The 25,242-nt window shown below is 38.0% G+C and overlaps 1 protein-coding gene across 3 annotated transcripts in view; it reads left to right on the top strand.

Annotated features, from left to right (window-relative positions):
• Positions 1 to 25,242, top strand: part of LOC126350882 (sedoheptulokinase-like) — a 119,696-nt gene that overhangs the window by 68,065 nt on the left and 26,389 nt on the right. For all 3 annotated transcript variants that reach the window (XM_050002557.1, XM_050002556.1, XM_050002555.1), the window contains exon 5: positions 5,978 to 6,115. In XM_050002557.1, coding sequence (XP_049858514.1) covers positions 5,978 to 6,115 — 138 coding nt within the window. The remainder of the gene's footprint in view (positions 1 to 5,977; positions 6,116 to 25,242) is intronic.

Genomic DNA, 25,242 nt, shown 5'->3' with positions numbered 1-25,242 from the left:
GTCTTTTCTGGAGACTAGAAATCTACTCTGTAGGAATCAGCATGGGTTTCGAAAAAGACGGTCGTGTGAAACCCAGCTCGCGCTATTCGTCCACGAGACTCAGAGGGCCTTAGACACGGGTTCACAGGTAGATGCCGTGTTTCTTGACCTCCGCAAGGCGTTTGTCACAGTTCCCCACAGTCGTTTAATGAACAAAGTAAGAGCATACGGACTATCAGATCAATTGTGTGATTGGATTGAGGAGTTCCTAGATAACAGAACACAGCATGTCATTCTCAATGGAGAGAAGTCTTCCGATGTTGTTGTTGTCTTCAGTCCTGAGACTGGTTTGATGCAGCTCTCCATGCTACTCTATCCTGTGCAAGCTGCTTCATCTCCCAGTACCTACTGCAACCTACATCCTTCTGAATCTGCTTAGTGTACTCATCTCTCGGTCTCCCTCTACGATTTGTACCCTCCACGCTGCCCTCCAATGCTAAATTTGTGATCCCTTGATGCCTCAAAACATGTCCTACCAACCGATCCCTTCTTCTAGTCAAGTTGTGCCACAAACTTCTCTTCTCCCCAATCCTATTCAATACCTCCTCATTAGTTACGTGATCTATCCACCTTATCTTCAGTATTCTTCTGTAGCACCACATTTCGAAAGCTTCTATTCTCTTCTTGTCCAAACTAGTTATCATCCATGTTTCACTTCCATACATGGCTACACTCCAAACAAATACTTTCAGAAACGACTTCCTGATACATAAATCTATATTCGATGTTAACAAATTTCTCTTCTTCAGAAACGCTTTCCTTGCCATTGCCAGTCTACATTTTATATCCTCTCTACTTCGACCATCATCAGTTATTTTACTTCCTAAATAGCAAAACTCCTTTACTACTTTAAGTGTCTCATTTCCTAATCTAATTCCCTCAGCATCACCCGATTTAATTTGACTACATTCCATTATCCTCGTTTTGCTTTTGTTAATGTTCATCTTATATCCTCCTTTCAAGACACTGTCCATTCCGTTCAACTGCTCTTCCAAGTCCTTTGCCGTCTCTGACAGAATTACAATGTCATCGGCGAACCTCAAAGTTTTTACTTCGTCTCCATGAATTTTAATACCTACTCCAAATTTTTCTTTTGTTTCCTTTACTGCTTGCTCAATATACAGATTGAATAACATCGGGGAGAGGCTACAACCCTGTCTCACTCCTTTCCCAACCACTGCTTCCCTTTCATGCCCCTTGACTCTTATTACTGCCATCTGGTTTCTGTACAAATTGTAAATAGCCTTTCGCTCCCTGTATTTTACCCCTGCCACCTTTAGAATTTGAAAAAGAGTATTCCAGTCAACATTGTCAAAAGCTTTCTCTAAGTCTACAAATGCTAGAAACGTAGGTTTGCCTTTTCTTAATCTTTCTTCTAAGATAAGTCGTAAGGTCAGTATTGCCTCACGTGTTCCAACATTTCGACGGAATCCAAACTGATCCTCCCCGAGGTCTGCATCTACCAGTTTTTCCATTCGTCTGTAAAGAATTCGCGTTAGTATTTTGCAGCCGTGGCTTATTAAACTGATAGTTCGAGTCTTCCGAAGTAAGAGTGATTTCAGGTGTGCCGCAGGGGAGTGTCATAGGACCGTTGCTATTCACAATATACATAAATGACCTGCTGGATGACATCGGAAGTTCACTGAGGCTTTTTGCAGATGATGCTGTGGTGTATCGAGAGGTTGCAACAATGGAAAATTGTACTGAAATGCAGGAGGATCTGCAGCGAATTGACGCATGATGCACGGAATGGCAATTGAATCTCAATGTAGACAAGTGTAATGTGATGCGAATACATAGAAAGATAGGTCCCTTATCATTTAGCTACAAAATAGCAGGTCAGCAACTGGAAGCAGTTAATTCCATAAATTATCTGGGAGTACTCATTAGGAGTGATTTAAAATGGAATGATCATATAAAGTTGATCGTCGGTAAAGCAGATGCCAGACTGAGATTCATTGGAAGAATCCTAAGGAAATGCAATCCGACAACAAAGGAAGTAGGTTACAGTACGCTTGTTCACCCAATGCTTGAATACTGCTCAGCAGTGTGGGATCCGCACCAGGTAGGGTTGATAGAAGAGATAGAGAAGATCCAACGGAGAGCAGCGCGCTTCGTTACAGGATCATTTAGTAATTGCGAAAGCGTTACGGAGATGATAGATAAACTCCAGTGGAAGACTCTGCAGGAGAGACGCTCAGTAGCTCGGTACGGGCTTTTGTTAAAGTTTCGAGAACATACCTTCACCGAAGAGTCAAGCAGTATATTGCTCCCTCCTACGTATATCTTGCGAAGAGACCATGAGGATAAAATCAGAGAGATTAGAGCCCACACAGCAGCATACCGACAATCCTTCTTTCCACATACAATACGAGACTGAAATAGAAGGGAGAACCGATAGAGGTACTCAGGGTACCCTCCGCCACACACCGTCAGGTGGCTTGCGGAGTATGGATGTAGATGTAGATGTAGATGTAGATATTCCCATCTTGCTCATTTTGTGTGAGACTGGCATGAGAGGAAGTAATATGTTACCTGATTCTTCCAGGAACATACTCAGAATTTTAAAAGCAAACGTTTCAGTGACAGGCAACTCTTCTCTTGAGCCTTCTGCCACTATAATTTGATGAGCATCTCTGGGATGCTCTCATACTTGTTAAGTATATCCTTGGAAAAATGCAATTCTTTGGATCGTTTCTCTTTCCTCTACTAATCCTACATGGTAAGAGTCCAGTATGACAAGCAATAACCATTCAGTGCTGGATTTCATGACTGGTATTTGCATTTTTTGTGATTTTTAAAGGCATTAGGCTGTGGTTCAAAGCATATTGTATCTCTACCTAATGTTTTGTCTTCCAGTGCTGGTGACATAGGTGGACCAGGCTGAAAGAATCTGCAAACCACAATACATGGGGGATGAGCTTGATTATTTAAGAATTGCATTCAGAAGAAACAGCTACTTTGACAAAGTGATAAATAGAGCACTACACCCAAAAGGTCTGTAGCGTATAAGGAAAAAGAACCAACTAAATGGTTACAGATGACATAGCAGAGTACCATTGTACTTAACTTAAAAAGAAAGACACTTGAATATTTGAACGCTGTAAAGGACCTATGCTCTGTGCTTGCCACAGTAGAAGTATATAAAATCCCCTGCACATGAGGTCAAGTGTACATAGGAACTACAAAACGAAACATAAACACTCACTTTAAGGTAAACAAGAGCAATTGTCGTGTGGGCAACACAGATAAATCAGCAGTAGCAGATAATGCACTGGAACTAGGGAACTACCAAATTCATTTCTCTGATACTACGGTTTTCTCAAGTTTTTAATCATTACTACTCTAGAATGTACAAGGGCTGTCCAGAAAGTAACAGATGTTTCACTCTGTCATGGCTATGGGTAGGGCTACAGGTGCCATCTTGGAGCCATAGTGTTCCTACACTCAGTACGCATCCAGCACTGCTAGTTTGTGGTCTGTGTCTCTGTTACTTTGTTTTCTGTGATGCATTAAAATGTGTGCTGCATTAAACAATCCTGCCACTTGTGACATGCATTCTGTGATTAGGTTTTTGTTGCCAAAAAACTGCAAACCAATTAAAATTTATCGCAATCTTTGTGATATGTACTGAAAAGGAATAATGAGTGAAAGCTGAGTGAGACTGTTGCATTGATTTTAAAAATGGCCATACTAGTGTCTACAATGAGGACTGCAGTGGTAGGCCTAGCCTTCTGATTGATGAACTGGAGATGTGGAGATGAAAATCAACAACATTCATAAAAATTGCCATTTCATGATTATGGAATTTTCATAACATTTTTCACAAATTTCATGAGGTTTGGTGCATGAAATTTTGCCAGAGAAGCTTCATTAACACAAATTTTATGTTATGTGGGTTCCCAGTCTCCTAACAGAAGGTCACAAAGGAACAGATTGGTTGCAGCACTGATTGTACAGAAGATTACAAGAAAAATGGTAACAAAGTTATCAATCTTATCATGACTGGGACAAGACTTGGGTGAAGCATGTCAGTTGTGAAATGTAAAGCCAGTTGATGAGGCACAAACATTCTCCCAAGAAGCCAAGGAGGTTTATACAAATGCTGTCAGCAGAAAAGATCATGGCTACTTTGTTTTGTGACTCTAAGGATGTGATTCTCATTGGTTTACTTGGGCATAGCACAACATTTAATTCAGAGAGGTATTGTCAATCACTGAGAAAGTTAAGGTGAGTGATGCAAAACAAGTGTCATGCAAAACTTAGCACAAAAGTTTAGTTTTCTTCGTGACAACGTGTTCATACATGGACAATTGTACCCAAGAGCTCCTACAGGATGTTGGATAGTAGGTGTTTGATCATGCACCATACAGCCTGGATTTTCTTCCCAGCAATGCAGACATGTCTCATATGCAATACTTTGATACTGATGCTGAACTGCTTGCCTGTATAAATCGATAGTTGCAGGCGCATGTGGTAGATTTCTACAGAGATGGTATTGTGACACAGTATGATAAGTGCCTTAGTTTGAGTAGCTGTTATGTAGAAAAAAATGTATTAAATAAAATTTAGTTTTTCTATACTGTTATCATTTTATTTCAAAAAATCTGTTACTTTCTGGATAGCCCTCGTACCAAGACCATAGAAATTCAGAAGCACAAAAATAAAAGTTTAACAGGGAAGGAAGAGGGTTGCAACTAGACAAGTTAAGGGCATTAGTGCCAAATAAAACAAACAACATTAACTCTTCCCCACAAAAGCTCTGCCATCTTAGGCAGCAGTCTGATTATGTCATGAACTGACTATTGCATGGATACATATAAACTGTTTGGCTTGTTGAACCTGTTTATGACAGTAATTGCTTTCTGAGTCCTATATTTCTCCAGCATTGGAAGATGAAATGTTAGGAAAAGAAATATGCCTTGGACCAAGACCTAATGCCCATAAAACAAACATGACAAGCAATAGTGAAGAATAAGTTCAAAGGTTTTAAGCTACCTCTTGTTTTTGTTCTCTTTTATATCACTCCAGATGTTTACACCCAGATATTTTACTGTTGTTAGATGAAGAATATCTTGCAGAGTGCATTACTAGGGAAAGTTTCAAGAATTGGAGCAGTATGTGCAAGAGAAATGCAATGATGGCTTCCTAGTTATTTATGAAATTAACAAAATCTGGCCACACTTTGACAAGACACTGGTGCATCATCATTTGCCAGTCACTGTAACTGATGAACTCTACCACAGAGTTGAAGTACCATGGAATGATGTAGGCCTACTCTCATCTGTCGTCTGATCTCTGTTCAGTTCCTGCCCAACTAGATTACAGGCATTGTTGCAGAGACAGCATATCTGAGTACTAAATTTTTACCATGCAAACACCCAAATTACCTACAAATTTAATGAAGTAGTCTTCGTACTGTACTATATTGTATAACTATCATTAGTAAAATTTCTTTGTTTGGTATCCTAACTTGTGTTGCAGTTTTTTATGACCAACAGTATGTTGAGGAGATCAGGATCAGGCAGAAGAAAGATTGCTGCATTATTAGCATATATTTCGTCAAGCAGTATCTGCGACTAGTTCATATGTTAGTGGTACTAACTAGTTATATACCATTTTAAGCCAAAATATTTAATTTAATGTTGGAGTTCAAATGCTACAACTCTACACAGAGTTATAGCTCTGAAACACATTGGAATTAAAAAAAGTGAATAAACTGATGTAACTGAAGGTGGTGTATTACTGAAAAAAACATCCATAATCTAGAAAGTTTGTCAACAATGGATCTCTGTGTTCAAAGAGTGCAAATTTTATGTAATTCTTTACAATTCTGCTTTCAGCTAGTCTTTAATGCCATTTCTCATTGTTACATGTTGGTTTGTAAATTTACAGCATAAAAGTTGTTCTTCTTTAACTTCCAATTTTTCAATACCAGGAGCAGCATTGGGGGATCTTCCATGTTCAGTTCTTGCCACACTGGAAAAAGATAATGATGCTGTGATGAATATATCTACATCTGCACAGCTAGCATTTGTTATGAAACCAGATTTTCAACCTAGCCATCAATCTCCAGGTACTTTTATTAATAGATTAGATCTCATTAACATAATACGACTGAAAAACAAATGCAGCCTCTTACCTACCACTTATTTCTGTAGTTTTCACTTACCATTGTCAGTTTTGAACTTAAGTGTTTGTAAGAGTACTGTATCTTGTGATACCAACCTCAGTGTGGGGTAGGTTGATTTATTTAGCATCAATGCTTTTCAGAAAAGTTGCATGGGTTATTGGTTGCTTTTAAAATGGTCATTGTTGAACACTTCTGAGAATTCTTGGGCAGTATGTGAATCATATGTGGTCAGCTGCGATGAACAGATATGTATCAAGTATGTGGGTATAAGGAAACAAGTAGCCCAGCATTTTTGTAATGTATAAAATTGAGAGATGTTCTAAAATTATTCATTGATGCCTGTGGTCAAAGAGTTATGCAGCTGACAGGAACTATAAATTAAGAAGGTGTATGCAGTGCTCAATCTGTGAAAAAAAGAGGTTGTGGTACAGTGATTTTCCTGGAAGGAGGGTGTGTTTGAAATTTATACTTCTTAAAACATTATTTTAACACTTTCCTGGGCATCTTAAAAGCGTGAATACAACATTACTTTCACATTGCTTCAGCCACAATAGAAGTTCAATCATACATCTCAAAACCTGCAGTTCTGATTTTTTTCCATCAGAGGTACTAGTATGGGATACCAGTGTGTACCATCACAAATAAAACATTGGGTGCATAGTATAGCAAAGTTAAGAGAAAGGGGGAGAGCACAGGGGGAAAGTAAAAGATGCATAGCAGGAGAAAAAGATAGACTGATAAGGAAAGATTCCAATAAATAATCTGGAATGGAGTAGAGAAGTAATCTTGGGGTTGGGTTATGTTGGACAGATGGGGTGGGGCAGGGCAAGGAAGGGGAGAAGGTTGAGAAAACTGTCTCATTGTACTCTATCTCACTCCTCCCTCCTCCCCCTCCCTCTCCTGATCTCTTCCATTTCCCCACACTAAAACTATCCAAACTCAGCATTCCATCCACCCAAGTTACAGCATTTGAAGGCAATTGCAACTGCGTGTTTGAGAGAGAGAAAGAGTGTGTGTGTGTGAGAGGGGGAGGGGGGGGGGGGGGGAAGTGTGTGTGTGTGTGTGTGTGTGTGTGTGTGTGTGTGTGTGTGTGTGTGTTTTAAGTAAGTCCTTGCAGAGCATTACTCACAGGAGGTTCAAGACCAGTCCAGTTCATATATTTAATCTAACAAGAAAGATTAAAAAAAAAACAACCAGACCTGCAGAAATATGCTAATCCAAGGGTTCAAATTCCAAAACACAGCCATTTGCAGCACAACAAACTTACTTACCCTCTGTTTAGTGAATAATAGCTTTTAACTGTTTGAATCTGAGATTGATGAGCATAGAATTAAGAATGTCATTCAGATAAATCACTTGGCATTTGAAAAGTGATCACTCAAGATATGATTAACACATTCAACAAATACTCATACAAATTTCAGCATATTTTTACAAAGAGTAACTGTGCTGTTGAGCATTGTAAATGTAAGAACAATGGCAACAAAATTTTGTCAGAATAGTGTTTCCTGCTATTATGTGAAGATATTAAAATTGTTTTCACAGCTTATAAAGTTTCATTGCCTATTGCTCAATGGAACATAAATCCAAGGAAGCACTACTACGAATGACAAAGTTTATATACTACAGAACCCAGTGCAGTAATATGAACCAGAATTTTTCTAATTTTCATGTCTTCCCTATGGGAACTATAATCTCTGTGCATCTCTATATGAATGTAAGCACTCTCCTTGTAGTTTCTTCCCACCAAAATTATGTGATGGCTGCGCACTGTACAAAGCTAAAAAGCTGTTCTGAATCTTTTCAGTCCCTTCTGCAAGTCTCCTTTGATAAGAATCCTAGACATAGAACATGACTATACAGTTCACCAGTTGCAACTTTTGTAAATGATTCCTTTCATAAATAAGTAACAGCTTCTTGCAGTGTTCCCAGTGACTGAATGTGATGTTTTATTTATCTGTTACCAGATTTGTGTGTTAATTCCATTATAAATTACTTTATATAAAGTACTCCCAAATATGTAATTCCTGTGATCTACTTCTGATGCTCTAAATAAAAGTGTTTATGTGTACTATAGTCATGGGAATCCACAGAATTTTATCCAGGGGGGAAGGAGAGGGGGCACAAGACTTAAAATTACCAGTTTTTTTTTGTAAATGAGTTGGTCAGTTTTGAAACATGTCATGCCACAAGAACAAAATTTTATAGGGGGCACAAAAAATTCCAGGGAACTGATGGTCTTCCACTCATTTGTAGAAGTGTGCAAGAATTCTGTAATGTATAAAAACTCTATACTCCAGTTTCTGTGGCGAGGCGGTGGGGCGGTGGTGGGGGGGTGGGGGGGGGGGGGGGTGGGGGGGCAGGCAACGTCGAGTGTCTCCCCTCCCCCCTTGTGGATGCATATGATTACAGACCCATTATATTTGCTTGTGTTGAGGGCCAGCTGGAATTTATCTGTAAATCTGCATGAACCTTAAACTTTTTGTGTAAGACAACAGCATGGTCTAAAGAATCAAGATTTACTGACATTAACTTCTGATCTTATAGCACATTTTGTGTGATGAAATGAATTCTTCCTGTTAGGAAGTTCCTGATCCAGTTCTATATCTATTTGGATACTGTAACAATCCCCGAGCTCCCTCATCTTACACAATATTTTTCCCCAGTGAATGGTTGAAACTTATGATATAAACTAATTTCCCTTAATTTGATTTTTTTATTTGGTCCTGCAGATTATATGTTGTACAGAAGTGTTCTAGTAATATAGCACATGTTGAGTTAAAGAATATAGTATTAACTGACTTGAACTTTTTTCTACACGAACATTTTAGATATCATATAGATACTGTTTTAGCTAGTTTCTATCTACAGTTGGCTACATATAATATTACACTCTGCAATTTTTTGGAATAAATTTGTGTGAATGATTAAAAATGGATGCTTGTTTTTGAAGCCTGAATATTTTCTCAGCTCCTGCAGCCATAGTCCAAAAGATTGTATCATAGGAGAGTATAGATAGAAATATGAAAAATAAGGCACTAATATTATTTATCTAGCAATGAAGTGAGAAATAGCACTCAGTTAAAAGCATGCTGAGCAATGTTTCTTGAGCAGCTTATCAGTTTGCTCATTTGTTCGTAGCTGATTGTCCATCTGGATGCCTATGAATTGTATATTAATTTTCTTATTGTCAGTGTCCATTTCAGGAACTTGAAGTTTTATTTGTTCTCTAACATTGCTTAATAGGAGTTTTTGACAAATTTAAGGCTAGACTACTTGCTGTTAACCATTCATATACATGGTTAGTGACTATAAGGGATGTATAGTGTTTTGAACCCTTTGATCAGGATACTTGTGTTATCAGCAAATATTACTAATTTTACCCTGTTATAAATTGTACTTTTTAAGTCATTAATGTAGAGCAACAAAATCATTGCTTCAAGAAACAAGTCTAGGAGTCTCCTTATTGGTACACCTGTCCTTGTTAGGGAAACTCTTTGTTTCCTGCAATATATGTTAGTGACATAAACTCAGTCACTTGAAAATGGCATAAAAGGCCAAAATCTGGGGCATAATTAAATAAATAACAATACAGTCAAGTAGTAGTGTGTTCATTTAAAAATTATTGTATGACTGTTGCTCAGCAACATCAAAAATTGTTTAGGAAATTTAGTTCAGCTAGAATTTTTATTAAACAAAATATAGCTCTCTGTGTGGAGAATACCTTCAGGAATCCAAAGGTGTCAGTAAGGTGTTTTGTGTAGTGTGGCTGTAAATCCTGTCATACACTATTCTCTCAAAACTGTTGAGAATGCTGGCAACAGAGCGATGGGCTAACAGTTGGCTATTACATGCCACTCTCCTCTTTTGTGAATTAACATCACTACCCTTTGTTCTTCTCTATCACGAAATATCCTGGTTTACATCAATTTGTTACACATATATCACAATATGTAACTGGTTAAGTCTGCACATGATATGAAAGTCTTATTTGATACATCACACAAAGAGGATTGAATACTTGTAAGTAATTTTATGGTCTTTACAGTTTCTTTAGGGGTTGTGCTTTTGAAATGAAGTGCTATGTTTAATATTTGTGATTAAGCAGCTCTATAGCTTCTATAAGAGGCTGATAACTGTAGTTTCCTGTTTTTTTCAGTAGTGTGAGAAAAAAAATGCATTGAATTCTAATGAGGCAACTTTTGACTATTCTGGCCCATTCTATCACCAGAGAACTGGGACATCCTTCTTATTCTGGTTTTTTGTTCCTTCTGGTATCACTTCTATGGTGTTCCACATGGTTTTTACTTTATTTGTGCACAGTGCATGTCTTTGGTCTTCTTGGTTACACATGTTTATATTTTGCAATATTTCTTTTGATATAATTTTACTGACAAGTTTACACTAGCCCTCTGTTCTATACACAGGTCCCTTTTTTGACCATATGACAATGTAATTTCAGTTGTTAGCCCCTCTTTCCCAGCACTTGGGGTTAGTTTGATTTTACTCTTGATTTGAGAGAATCAGACTTTAAAGTGTTTGAGAAAGAAGTTCAAGAATGAATTGAATTTCTCATCCAAGGTGTTTGCCTGATAAGCTTGTTCATGTTGTAAATTATTTCCAAACAAACTAATAGATTCTGTATTTATTATTCTAGCATGTTCGACTAGGATCTGACCATTTACCATTTCTCTGCTGGTAACTTTTAAGGCTGTCATTTGATCATGCTTCACTATAATGTTTGGGGTCCAACAACAGGTTATCAATAATCACCTTGCTGGGCTCATCTAATAATGTCAGAAAATGAGATCATAGAGAATAAATTTAAAGGTAGACAATGAGATTCCAAATGTTCATGATTGTTTTTATTTGCAAGGAAGTTAATATTAAAATTTCTACATAATATGCTCTTATTGCTGTTCCTATAAAGTTTTTAAGGAATTGTTTTTAGCTGGACAAAGAACTGTGGAATACTGTATTTCCTATAGGTGGCCAAGAATGTTTGGCATGTAAATTGCCATCATCTCTCCCCCCCCCCCCCCCCCCCCTTTCCATATCTCCTGTCACATTGGTCCTACAGAGTCGCAAGAACCAATTAAAATGTAACTAAATAATTTAATAATTCATGTAGCTTCAAGGTGGTGTCCAGTGAAACAAAACATATCAATTGTTGCATATATATCAGCTGTTTCTAAAGAGAAAGCAACAACTCTTCCTCTGTTATACTTTCATGAACTGTTTTTCATGAATAGTGCATTCAGACATAAGGCTGTGCAAAGTTCACATAAAAATTATTAACTTACTAGGGATGACACTCTTTAGTGTGATTACAGGCTTAGAACAACTGATGGTTTCATCACTGCAATGATATGGTTGGAAGAAGAATTACCCACAAAAAATTCAATGTAATGGCAGCGATGATGATTATAGGTTTAAATCTCAGTTGTCAGTCACTCATTCCACTGGAAATTCATGTCAAGTAAAGGGAAGTGGTTGAAAGAGAGACAAAACCCAGGCAGCTAGAAATTGTAGCCAATCACCAGGAATTGATGCTGACGTAGAAGCAGAATTGGCCACACCTGGAGGATACTACACAGCAGATTTCTGTAGCAGATAGTGCAGTCTTTCACCCATCCCAAACCAACATCACTGAAGAATATGCCAAGGAGGGTCATCGTACACTGCATGTCCAAAATGGAGTGAGAAAATGAAGATTTATATGAAGTAAAGAGCTTATTAGCTTAAATGGATGTATAAAATATTTGCATAAAAATTTAAAAATGCATGATACTGTGGGGGGAGAAAGCTGCTTGAGGCCTCTCAGGGTATGAGTCACAGTGAGAGGTGCTCTGTCCTCATCCACCCCTGAAAATTAAGTTAATTAGATTTTGTTATAATGTTCACTTTCCCTCAGAAAACATATAACTTTTTTGGCTGCTGTGACATCATGTGCAAGTATCTGGAGTAAGGAGGAGAGGTAGATAGGTTCATGGCTTGTCTCAGGTTAGTCAGCTGGATAACACTGTGAGAATATAGATTGTTGTTGTATGATTACCACAGCTGCACTAGCAAGTCCTCTTAATGTAAAAGGAACTCATGGGTAACAACAATGTAGGAAAACATAGATTGCTACTTACCATAAACAAGACACATTGAGTTGCAAGGTGGTCACCATACTAGTGATTGCAATGGCAAAGAGGGCTATGCCTGAAGCTGATCCTCTAGAGAGTCCATTTTCCTGTACACTTTGGTTATGAGGGACTGGACCCAGAACAGTTGGACCTTTTGCAGATCAAAGAACGTGATGGTCAGTTGTTGGTGATGTGTAAAAACATTGCACTGCAGACTCCAGACATATTAATTGGTCTGTAGTGGGTCAGAGTATACAAAAGCTGCTTTGAAACTATGGTAAATATCCTCTGGCTCCCAGGCATCACCCCATTGACTAAAGAGATTGGTCAATAATTAGTCAAAATTTGTGAGAAATTTCTTTGTTTCAGGATAGAAATAATGATAGGATAGAAATAATGATACTCTCCCTCCATTGGCAGAGAAATTCCCCTTCTCGTCAGCACTGCTAAAAAAAACCAAGTACGTGTTTGGTGCTGTCATTACTAAGATGTTTAAGCATTTGACTGTAAATTTTATTTGGTCCAGGGGCTGTGACTCAACATTGCTAAACCACAGTGAAGCTCCCATTCACTGTAAGGAACAGTGTATGACTCAAGTCCTTGCACACAGATGGATAATTAGTTTTGGTCTGCTGGGCATTTACAGATCATATAGTTACTGCATGCAGATGCCGTGGCAAGGTACACTTCAAAAAATTCAGCAACAAGTGAGGGATTGGCATAGATGTCGCCATTTAAGGAGTTGTCAGGAGCTGCTGTGGATGGTTAGTAGGTGCAAATGTGGCAACGTTCAGTTCATACTTGAGATGAGGGGATGTGGGCTCTCATGGACTATACAGACTGTTCCCCACACTCCTGCTTTCTCCTTTTTTGTATTAAAAACCATGCCTTTGCTCAAAATCTCTTGAATGCTATTACATGTTCCGCAGAATAATATAATTTGTGTCATTGAAGCACCCTTCTGACAGCTGTGCCTGTTTCTTCTAATTACTACAGCAAAAGTTGCCTGTGAGGAAGGCCTGGAGAATGGGATATTGTTGCTTTTGCAGCACATATAATTGTATCAATAGTATCTTCTGTTACTCATTTGAAATCTTTCTCTTGGCTGTCTTCAAACGTTGCATTGGAGGTGAAAGACTGCTAGTTGGTTTTCCAAAGCAACCATCATGGTGCACATTCAGTGGTTGGAGAGTTGAGAAAGACAGAGTGATAACAGATATTACATACTGCTACTGTAACTGACAAGTGCATGGACTACCATAGCTTGTAATGCAGTATTTACAAGCATCTGCTCACTGAAATTGTCTGAATGTATAAGTGTACAGGCTCCTACAGTAACCATCTCAGTATTTCACAATTTTTACAGTAAATTCGTAATTGTTTATTTTAGGGAGTTGGGTTTCTGAAAACTGTGTCTCCTGAATTGCCATGCTGGTCAGTTTATGCTTGTAGGAGGATTGTATGGTCTGCCCCAATGTGTTGTCTTTTCGTGTGCTTCACAGGTAAGTTCATTGTATAGCAGAAGATGTGTCCAAAGCTAAAGCATTTCATAAATGGAGGAAAATATAAACTTAAAACTTTTTTTTCATAGGTGAAACATTTCCATTGAAATAAAGGATGGGAGCTTCAGTGTCCACTATGTTATCCTTAAGTCTTCTCTAAATGTGAGGAACAAAATGTACTCTTTAGTGCTGTAGGTTAATGTATAGTTCTTTGCCTGTTTGTAACATTAGATCTGATGGGAGATGATGCCTTGAATCTTGTTGAGTTTTTAATGAGGAGAGACAGTTACTGGTATACAGGGTCTGTTGAACAAATTCTAGAACATACACAATTTTGCACCAATGGTGTATTGGAGCAAGATGCAGTTGGCATCCCTGCACATGCCTGTGTTTAACGTGTAAGTGCTGGAAGTTTCAGTGTTGCATGTCTGTTACTTAATCTTCAGTGCCTCATTGAGTAGAATGTTGTGATGCACAGTTTGCAAATTTTGAGATGGTGGGGTTAGAGGAGCAATGCATATGCATTAAATTTTGTGTGAAACTCAAAAAAACCTTAACAGAGATGGGACCAAGTCATGCAGGAAGCGTATGGTGATGAGTGCTTAAGCCATACTCGGTGTTACAAATGGTTCACATATTTTAAAAATGGTTACACAGATGTTAAAGATGACCACCATTCAGGACACCTTTTCATGTCTACCAACAGTGCTCTTGTCAGGAACGTCAAAGAAATTGTGCATGTCAATTGAAGACTGACTGTCTGAGAGGTTGCAAAAGAATGTAACATTGCAGTTGGATCGTGTCATGAAATCTTGACACAGCATCTTGGAATGCATTATGTTGCTTCCAAGTTCATCTTGTGGTTCATGAGTCAAGATCAGAAAGACCTTCACCTCACAATCTCTGAAGAGCTTATGGATCACAAATATGAGTACAAGATGTTCCTTAAGATAATTGTAACTGGTTGGTTTGTTGGCTGGTTGATTTGGGGGGAAGGGGACCAAACAGCTAGGTCATCAGTCCCATCGGATTACAGGGAAGGATGGGGAAGGAAGTTAGCCATGCCCTTCCAAAGGAACCATCCTGGCATTTGCCTGAAGCAATTTAGGGAAGTCACAGAAAACCTAAATCAGGATGGCCAGATGTGAGTTTGAACCGTCATCCTCCTGAATATAAGTCCATATGGCTCAGTCCTTAACTGGTAATAAGATGTGGGTTTATGGTTATGATGTTGAGACCAAGGTTTAGTCTTCACAGTTGGTCAGGAAAAGTTCTCCAATACCAAAAAATGCTTGTCAGGTCAGGTCAAATGTCAAAGCCATGCTGGTAGTTTTCTTTGGTTTTGAAAGATTAGGGCAAACTTTTTAAGTGATGGTACTATGAGGATGTGTTGTGATACCTGCAAGAAAATGTGAGCATAGTCTGAAATGTGGTGAGACGATTCATGGCTCTTGCATGACAATAATGCACGTGTACCTTCTTCTCTTTTGCTGCACGAGTATTGCACAAAAAACAAAATCACTGTGGTGCCTTAACCGCCATACTCTCCAGACTTGGCCCCTGTGGTGTGTGTGTGTGTGTGTGTGTGTGTGTGTGTGTGTGTGTGTGTGTGTTTTATCTCCAAAGTTGAAAACCCCATTCCAAGGATGAAGATTTGCAATGATAGACAGGATAAAAGAAAATTCGCAGATGGTCCTTCACTTGATCCAGCAAGGGGCGTACTAAGACTGCTTCTGGAAGTGGAAATGGCATTGGGAGCGATGTATCAATTGTGGAGGAGATTATTTCGAAGGAGACCATGCACAACAAGTAAAAGGTAAACGAAAAACATTTTGCGGACAAGATTCTGGAATTTTTTGAACAGGCCTCATATCCCTACACTTGTCACTGAAGTGCCTATGATTGGTTAGCAGTCAAGGTTGTGATCAGCAGAAATCCATTTCTCATTTCCTCCTTCACACAGCTTCTCCAAACCTGTCCTCAATACTTTCAATGAAAAACAGTTACTTCATTTTTGCAAAAGAATTTCCATCAGTTTTTGAGCACACCAAGAACTGCCTGAATTATCTATCTCCATTTCTTCTTAGACTGACTCTCATCCCATAACTTGAACAAAGATGGAAATACCATGGTATTGTAAGGCTCTGCACTGAAATCTTGTTTCCTATCTATTGAGAAGGTTTTCTTGGCACAGCTACGGGTAAGTTTGATTTATTTCATTGTGGATTGTCCACTCTGATGCCACTCACTCTGATGAAAGAATCCCCACATGGGCACCATGCCACCATGTCAAAGGCTACATGGCCTAGTAGCTGCTGCCCAGAGTCCTGGTATCCTGTTTGGACATACAACTAATCCTCACGATACATATGGAGTTTGCAGTTCAGGTATCAGCTGTGAGACCCTGTGTTATCATGGGGCTACAACCACAAGGGTACATGATGACTCTACATGGTCGATTGATTACCACACTGGACTTCAGGTGCAAACATAAATACACTCTGATAATAAGTGCATGAGATCACAGTGCATGGTGAATAGATTATGGACCAAATAAGGAGATGATAATCTAATAACTGTGGAGGACTGGAACATGACATTAGAAAAAGGTGCAGAAGAAAGGATCACTGAAGAATATGGGCTTGGTAGTAGGAATAAAACAGGGGAAAGAGTAACTGACTACTGCAATAAATTTCAGCTAGATATAGCACACTGTTAAAAAAATCACAAGAGGTGGAGATATACATGGAAGAGGCCTGGAAATACGGGATAATTTCAGTGGAACTATATCATGGTCAGACAGAGATTCTGAAATTGGATATTGGATTGTGAGGCATACACAGGAGCAAATATAGACTTGGATCCTAATTTAATAATGATGAAGAGAAGACTAAAATTTAAAAGAATTGCCTGGAAGAAACTGTGTGGAAATAAATGGGATTCTGATGTAGTGAGGAATGATGAGGTGCATTAGAATAATGAGTACTACAGTAGGCAACTCAGCTGAAGAGGACTGAGCAGCTCTGAAAAGGGTAATCACAGAAGTCAGACAAACATACATAGGAACAAGGAAGGTAACTACAAAGAAACCATGGGTAACAGAAGAAATACTTAATTTGATTGAAAAAAGAAGTAAATACAAAAATGTTCAGGGAAATTCTTGAATACAGAAATGTAAGTCAGTTAGGAATGAAATAAATACGAAGTTCAGGGAAACCCAGTGAAGTGGCTGCAGGAAAAATGTGAAGGAATAAAAAAAAAATGGTAGATTGAAGGACTGATTGAGCATATGGGAAATCTTGGGTAAAATTAAAAGCAAGAGTGTCAACATTAAAAGTCAGTGGGAATTCCACTGAATCACAGAGGAGAGAGTGAAGGCCTCTAAGAGGAGGGAAGGACTTGTCTGATGATGTGATTGAGGAAGAAATGAGATTTGATGTGGAAGGCATAGAGAATCCAGTACTAGAGTTAGAGTTCAACAGAGCTTTTGAAGATTTCTGAGAAGTAGGGTAGAAGGAATAAATAACATTCTTTCAGAATTTATGAAATTGTTGGTGGAAGCAGCAACCTAGTGATTATACAAGTCTGTGTGTAGAATCTATGAGTATGGAGAAACACCATCAGACTTTTAAAAAATGTCATCCACACAATCAAAGATAGCAAGGGCTGGTAAGTGCAAAAAATATCAGGCATTCAGCTTAACAGCTCTTGCATCCAAGAGCTGAAAAGAATAATACACAGAGGAATGGAAAAGAAGATTGAGGACCTGTTAGATGATGATCAGTTTTGTTCTATGGGAAGGCAAGGGAACCAGAAGTATAATTCTGATGTTACACTTCATAATGGAAGCAAAACTTAAGAAAAATCAAGACACATTGATAGGATTCATTAATCTGGAAAAAGCATTTGTCATTGTAAAATTGTGCAAGATGTTCGAAATACTGAGAAAAATATGAGTAGGTTATATATTATATACAATATCTACAAGAAAGCTAGTTGAAATAATTAAAATGGCAAAAAAGAATGAAATGCTTAGCTTTAAAAGGGTATAAAATAGGGATGTAGGCTTTGTCCTATTGTTCAATATACACATTGGAGAAGTGGTGTCAAAAATGGAAGAAAGGTCAAGAGAGAGATTTAAATTCGGGGTTGAAGGATATTAATGGTAAGGTTCACTGGTGATGGCATTGCTGTCCTCGGTGAAAATGAAGAAGAATTACAGGACATGTTGAATGGAATGAACAGCCTTTGAGGACAAAATATGGATTGAGAGTAAAATGAAAAAAGATAAAAGTAATGAGGAGGAACAGAAATGAGATGAATGATAAACTTAACATCAAAACTGATGGCTGTGAAGTAGGAAAAGTGACGAAATATTGCTACCTTGGAAGCAAAAATCAAATGATGAAGCAAGGGTGACATAAAAAGCACAATAACACAGGCAAAGAAGGCCTTATTGGACAAGAGAAGTCAACTACTAGAAACATCAGCCTTTACCCGAGGAAGAAATTTCTGAGAATGTGTGCTTGGAGCACATTATTGTATGAAAATGAAATATGTACTGCGGGAAAATCAGAAAAGGAGAGAATCCAAGCACTTAAAAAATGATGGTGTAGAAGGATGTTCAAAATTTGGTGACCTGATAAGGGATGAGGAGGTTCTCTGCAGAATAGGTGAAGAAAGGAACATAAGGAAAACACTGACAAAAACAAGGGACAGGATGACAGGACATGTTAAGACGTGAGGGAATAACTTCAATGGTGCTAGAGAGAGCTGTAGATGATACCTCTACATCTACATGGATACTCTGCAAATCACACTTAAGTGCTTGGCAGAGAGTTCATCGAACCACTTTCACAATAATTCTATATTATTCCACTCCCGAACAACATGTGGGAAAAAACAAACACCTGTTTCTTTCTGTATGAGCTGTGATTTTCATTATTATTTTATTATAATCATAGTTTCTCTCTATTTAAGTCGGCATCAACCAAATATTCTTGCTTTTGAAGGAGAAAGTTGGTGATTGAAATTTCATGAGAAGATCCTGTCGCAATGAGAAATGCCATTGCTGTAATTATCCCCACCTCAAATCCTGTGTCATGACCATGACACTCTCTCCCCATTTCTCAATAATACAAAATATGTTGCCCTTCTTTGAACTTTCTCAGTGTACTCCGTTAACGCTATCTGGTAAGGATCCCACACCATGCAGCAGTATTCCAAAAGAGAACAGACAAGAGTAGTGTAGGCAGTCTCTTTAATGAATCTGTTGCATCTTCTAAGTGTTCTGCCAATAAAGTGCAGTCTATGGTTCATCTTCCCACAACATGTTTTGTGTGTTCTTTCCATTTTAAGTTGTTCATAAGTGTAATTCTTAGGCATTTAGTTGAATTTACTGTTGATAGATTTGATTGATTTAACATGTAACTGAAGTTTAATGGATTCCTTTTAGCACTCATGTGGATGACTTCCCAATTTTCATTATTTAAAGTCCTCTGTCAATTTTTGCACCATACAGATATCTTTTCCAAGTCTTTTGCAATTTGTTTCGATCTTCTGATGACTTTACTAGGCAATAAATTATAGCTTCATCTGGAAAAAACCTTAGACTGCTGCTCAGATTGTCTCCCAAATCATTTGTGTAGATAAGGAACAGCAAAGGGCCTATAAGACTGTATTGGGGAATGCCAGAAATCAGTTCTGTTTTACTTGATGACTTTCCATTAATTACTATGCACTATGACCTCTCTGAAAGGAAATCAAGAATGCAGTTACATATCGAAAGCAATATTCTGTAAAAACACAATTTGATTACAAGCCGCTTGCGAAGTATGGTGCCTAAAGCCTTCTGGAAATCAAACATATGCAATCAATTTGAAATCCCTTGTCAATAGCATTCTACACGTGGTGTGAGTAAAGAGCTATTGTGTTTCACAAGAATGATGTTTTCTAAGTCAATGTTGACTTGTGTGCCAGTAGACCTTTCTCTTCAAGGCAATTCATAATATTCGAACACAGTATATGTTTCAAAATCCTGCTGCATATCAACATTAATGATATGGGAGCATAATTGAATATTGTTGCGACCTGTGCAGCTTTCCAGTCTTCAGGTGTGGATCTTCTGTTGAGCAAGCAATTGTATTCAATTGGTAAGTATGGAGCTATTGCATCAGCATACTCTGAAAGAAACCTAATTAGTATACAGTCTGGATTGGAAGACTTGCTTTTATTAAGTGATTTAAATTGCTTCAATCCTTCAAGGATATCTAATTCTCAGTTACTCATGGTGGCATCTTAATTTGAATTGTGGGATATTTACTCCACATTCTTTGATGAAGGAATTTTGAAAGGCTGCATTTAGTACTCTTCCTTAGCAGCACTGTCATTGATGGTATTACCATTGTCATCACACAGGTTTCATTGTGGAAACTGTTATAAGCATCTCGCATTGACGTCTGTGCTAAATTTTGAGCTTCTGTAAAAGATCACCAGTCCTGGGAATCTTGCATTCATTTAAATTTTGCATCTTTTTTTAGTTGTTTCTGCAACAGTGTTTTGATCTGTTTTGTGTACTATGTGGAATTGGTGCCATTGTTCATTAGTTTAATTTTTATAGATCTCTCAATTGCTGTCAGTACAATTTCTTTGAATTAAAAGCCACATCTTGTCTACACTTAGATTAGATTGTCAATTTGGAAGGAGTGGAGATTCTCCCCCAGGAAGCTGTCAAGCAAATTTATATCTGTTTTTTGGAATAGATATATTTTTCATTATGTTTTGGAGGATTTGGAAGTTATGGTACTCAGTCTCTCTGTGACAACCTGGTGTTCACTAATCCTTGTATCCATTTTGATGCTCATTATTAGCTATGATTTATTTGTTGCTAAGAGGTCAAGTGTGTTTCCACAACTGTTTACTATTTGGGTGGGCTCATAAACTAATTGCTCGAAATAATTTTCAGAGAATGTGTTTAGGACAATTTTGAATGATGTTTTATGTGAACCTTCAGATTTAAATGTGTATTTTGGCCAAGAATTTAAACATGTATTTTTGCCAACATATCAAGGGTAAATCGAAGTCAACATCAACTATAATTCTATGAGTTGGGTACGTGTTTGAAATTAGACTCAAGTTTTCTTCGATCCTTTCACAACTGTATCACCTGAGTTGGGAAGTTGGTAAAAGGATCCAGTTATTATTTTATTCCAGTTGCCAAGGGTAAAAACTGGAGAGACAAACAGAGATTGAAATACACCCAACAAACAATTGAGAACATAAGGTTCCAGTGCTACACTGAGATGAGGAGACTGACTTATGACGGGAATTTGCAGAGGGCCACATTGAGCCTATCAGAAGACTGAAGGAATGGTGGTGGTGATGGTGGTGGTGGTGGTGGTGGTGGTGGTGGTGGGAGTAGGATGGGGGGAAGAAGGCATCCATCACCAAATGGCCTGCATTTCTGTCAACACTGACTATTGTTCAGGTGATAGTGGAGTCTTCAACATGAAATGTTGAGTATGTATAGGACTCCTTTTAGTTACCTTTTATGACAAGCAGGAGTTACCATGGGTCTGTTGTAGCCCCCTACACCGCAGGAAGAAAGTAACACATAATTAATCAACTAGGTTTGAAAAATATGGTAAGAATGGCTATCATTAATTACACATTCACTACATTCTAGAGTGACACCCAGTTTACAGTGCATACATACAGAAATACCATACACAATCAATAGGTAATTGTACTGCTCATTTTAACAAAACTGTAGTGTGTTCATTTTGAAATATTTTAGTCTTTGCAGAACCACAAGGTGTGAATTTGTAGGGAACAATATCACCAGTTACCATCAGGTGCTGTGTTTATGTGAGTTCCCACTCCAGCCACTAAGGTGGTGGGTTTTGGTTTGTTCTCTGTGTGCAGCGTTATGTTCCACAAGTGCTACATAGAGTGATGATTTCTTGCCAGTTATAAACATTCTCATGAAATTCTTCTCTAATGCCAACCAAGTGTATTTTCAGTTTTTATAAATTAACAAATGTCATTTACTCCTGGTACACCAGAGTTCATATTTTATGCAATTGCCTGAGTGTCTCAAATGCACAGTTATAGTTGTTTGGATAGCTAACACCTAGATGTACTGACAAACTGAAATAAACTTGAAATCACAACCTCTGTTAAGGTTAATATCATGGACATAACAAGAATTGTTTCAATATTTTTCAATTCTGCGCACTTTTAAACTATTGTGCATTAATCATGGTACACTGCTGGACCTCTTAGGAGTTGCTGAGGTAAGATGGAATGGATGTGGAGAGTTACAGTCAGATGAATATGTATTGTACTACTCCGGAGGAGAAGTAAAAGGATTGAATGGAGTAGGAATGATTATGACAAAGGAATTGGCTAAATGTGTGAAATATGTGGACTATGCAAATGACCGGGTTATTGGTGTAAGGCTGAAAGGAGCACAAAAAGATTTATTGATTGTCCAGGTGTATGTGCCAACTTCAGAACATGATGACCAAATTGGAGATAAACATATAATGTAATAAAGAGAATAATGGACGAAAATAAAAAATTGCTGCAAAATAGTAATGGGAGACTGGAACGCCATTGTGGGAAAAGGGAAAGAGGGAAGCATAGTAGGCAGTCATGGTCTTGGAAAGAGAAATGATAGAGGTGAATGGCTAATTGACTTCTGCAGGGAAAGGCAGCTGGTAGTGGTAAATACATGTTTCAGTAACCACAACAAGAGGCTCTACACTTAGAAATCACCAGGGCATAAATACAGAAACCAAATTGATTTTACACTGATAGAAGAAAGATACAGGAATGGTATCAAGAAGATTCACACATTACCAGGTGTAGATATTAGTACCAACCACAACTTACTTACGGCAGAAATAGAAATAAGAATGAAAAACCATGGTGAAGAAGTGGAATCTAAAGAAGATAAGATCCAACAAATTACAGAAATGCTGTCACTTGAGTTTCTAAACACATTACGAGACAAAGAACCACCTGATAATGCCGATGAGTACTGGAATATGCTGAAAGAAGGAATCATTAAAAAACAACAGCGAAATATAACATATGTAAAAGGGGAAAAAAACAAAAAAACAAAAAAAAACCATGGGTTATGCAAGAAATGATTTGCAAGATGGAGAAGAGAAGAAAATTTAAAAACATGAACACTGAAGATGCAAGAAAGATGTACCAAAGATTAAATAATGAACTGCGAAGAGAAACAGAGCAGGCTAGGAGAAAATGGCTAAAAGAGGAATGTGATGCAGTTGAAGAACTGGACAGGAAAGGAAGATACAACTTACTATACAACAGGGAAAGACTATGACATGGGATCAAAACAGAGCAGGAAGTGCTACTATGGAAATTTTGAGTATAGATGAAGAAGTAGTGTACAAAGATCGTGACGATGTTCTCCAGAGATGGGAAGAATATCTAAAATAGCTATGACACAGATCGTAAACCAGAAACTCTGGAACTTGAATCACTCAACAGTGTACGTGATGACAAGAAAGAGCCAACCATCATAATGGAAGAAGTAAAGTTTGCCATTGCTGCAATGAAAAATGGCAAAGCAGTAGGTACAGATAAAGTACCAGGAGAAATACGGGGTTTTCATAAATGAAATCGGGGTTTTAATGCTTTATAATATTTATTATATTAAACTTAAGCTAAAATGATATGTCAAATGAAAGAGCAACTCAAACAGTTTTACCAAGAACCTTATAAATGTTCAATGTGAGCACCTTTTGTCACATGGCACACATCAAGTCATAGCCGAGTTCTTCCCAAACATTGATAAGTGTGTCTTCAGTAGCAACAGCTGCTTCAGTCCAGTTTCTTAATTCAGGGAGGTCGACTGGTAGCATAGACACATACACACAATCCTTGATGAAGCCCCAAAGAAAAAAATCGCATGGTGTTAGGTCAGGTGAAGGTGGAGGCCACGCAAAGCAAGCCCTGTCATTGGGCCCCTTGTGGCCTATCCAGTATTTGGCTGTAGACTTGATGTGTGCTGTGTGACAAATGGTGCTCACATTGAACATTTATAAGGTTCTTGGTAAAACTGTCTGAGTTGCTCTTTCATTTGACATATCATTTATAGCTGTAAGTTTAATGTAATAAATATTATAAAGCGTTAAAACTCCAATATTCATTTATAAACAGCCTGTATTAAAATGCTTGAACCAAGATGGAATAAGAGAAATATTGAGGTTATGTAATAAAATATATGACAGTGGTGAATGGCCTGAGGACTTTCTGATGACAGTAATGATTCCATTGCCGAAAAAACATAGAACCAAGAAATGCCTTGAGCATAGGACAATCAGCATCATTTCACATGCAGCCAAAGTGATGTTAAGAATAATTAATAAGAGACTTGAAAAAGTAATGGAGGAGAATCCTGGTGAGGAGCAATTTGGCTTTAGACAGAATACGGGCACCAGAGATGCAATAGGGCTCCTATGAATCTTGGGAGAAAGATTTGTTGAAAAAAGAAGAGGCCTCTATATGTGCTTCATCGGTCTAGAAAGGACATTTTACAGTATGCCTTGGGAAAAGCTGGTGACTATAATGAGGGGAAAGAGAGTGGGCTGAAAAACCAGAAGACTTGTAAACTCATTATATCTGAATCAAAAAGCCTCATTTAAAGTGTGAAGAGAAAGTACAAACTGGATCAAACTAGGCAAAGGAGTAAGTCAAGGATGCTGTTTACCCTTTTCAATTGCTACTTGGAAAATATGATTGACCAATGCTCATTAGATGACAAAGGAATAGAAATTGGAGGAAGAAGACTAGGATGTTTGAGGTTTGCTGATTACATGGTCCTTCTAGCCACAGGGCAAAAAGAATTACAGGATTGAGTGGACACCATTCAAGATAACGGAAAAAATTATGCAATGAAAATGAACACAAAGAAAACAAAAGTATTGGCACTAGGAGGAATAAAGAAATAAAAATTATATTTAATGGAGAAATATTAGAACAGGTGCAAAATTTTAAGTATCTTGGAAGCTGGATAGACACCAACTGGAAGTGCAGCACAGAAATTAAAACAAGGGTAGCAATGGCAGAAGGCATTTTATAAGAAAAGGAGAATTTTCTGCCACAATCTGGACAGGGAACTGAGGAAAAGACTCATAAAATGTTTTGTATGGAGTGTTCTTCCGGATGGCACTGAAACATGGACTTTGAGGAAGAAAGACAGAAAAAGGCTTGAGGCTTTTGAGATGTGGACATGCTGGAGGATGGAAAGAATAAGTTGAATGGACAGAGTAAAAAATGAAGAGGTACTGAAAAGAGTGGGAGAGAAAAGTCAGTTACTAGATGTAATAAAAAGAAGAAAAAGAAATTGGGTTGGGCGTATATTAAGGAAAAATGACAGACTGATAAAAACAGTTTTAGAAGG

Source organism: Schistocerca gregaria, chromosome 1, assembly GCF_023897955.1.
Source record: "Schistocerca gregaria isolate iqSchGreg1 chromosome 1, iqSchGreg1.2, whole genome shotgun sequence".
Classification (NCBI taxonomy): domain Eukaryota; kingdom Metazoa; phylum Arthropoda; class Insecta; order Orthoptera; family Acrididae; genus Schistocerca; species Schistocerca gregaria.
This window is presented reverse-complemented; position numbering and strand designations above follow the sequence as displayed.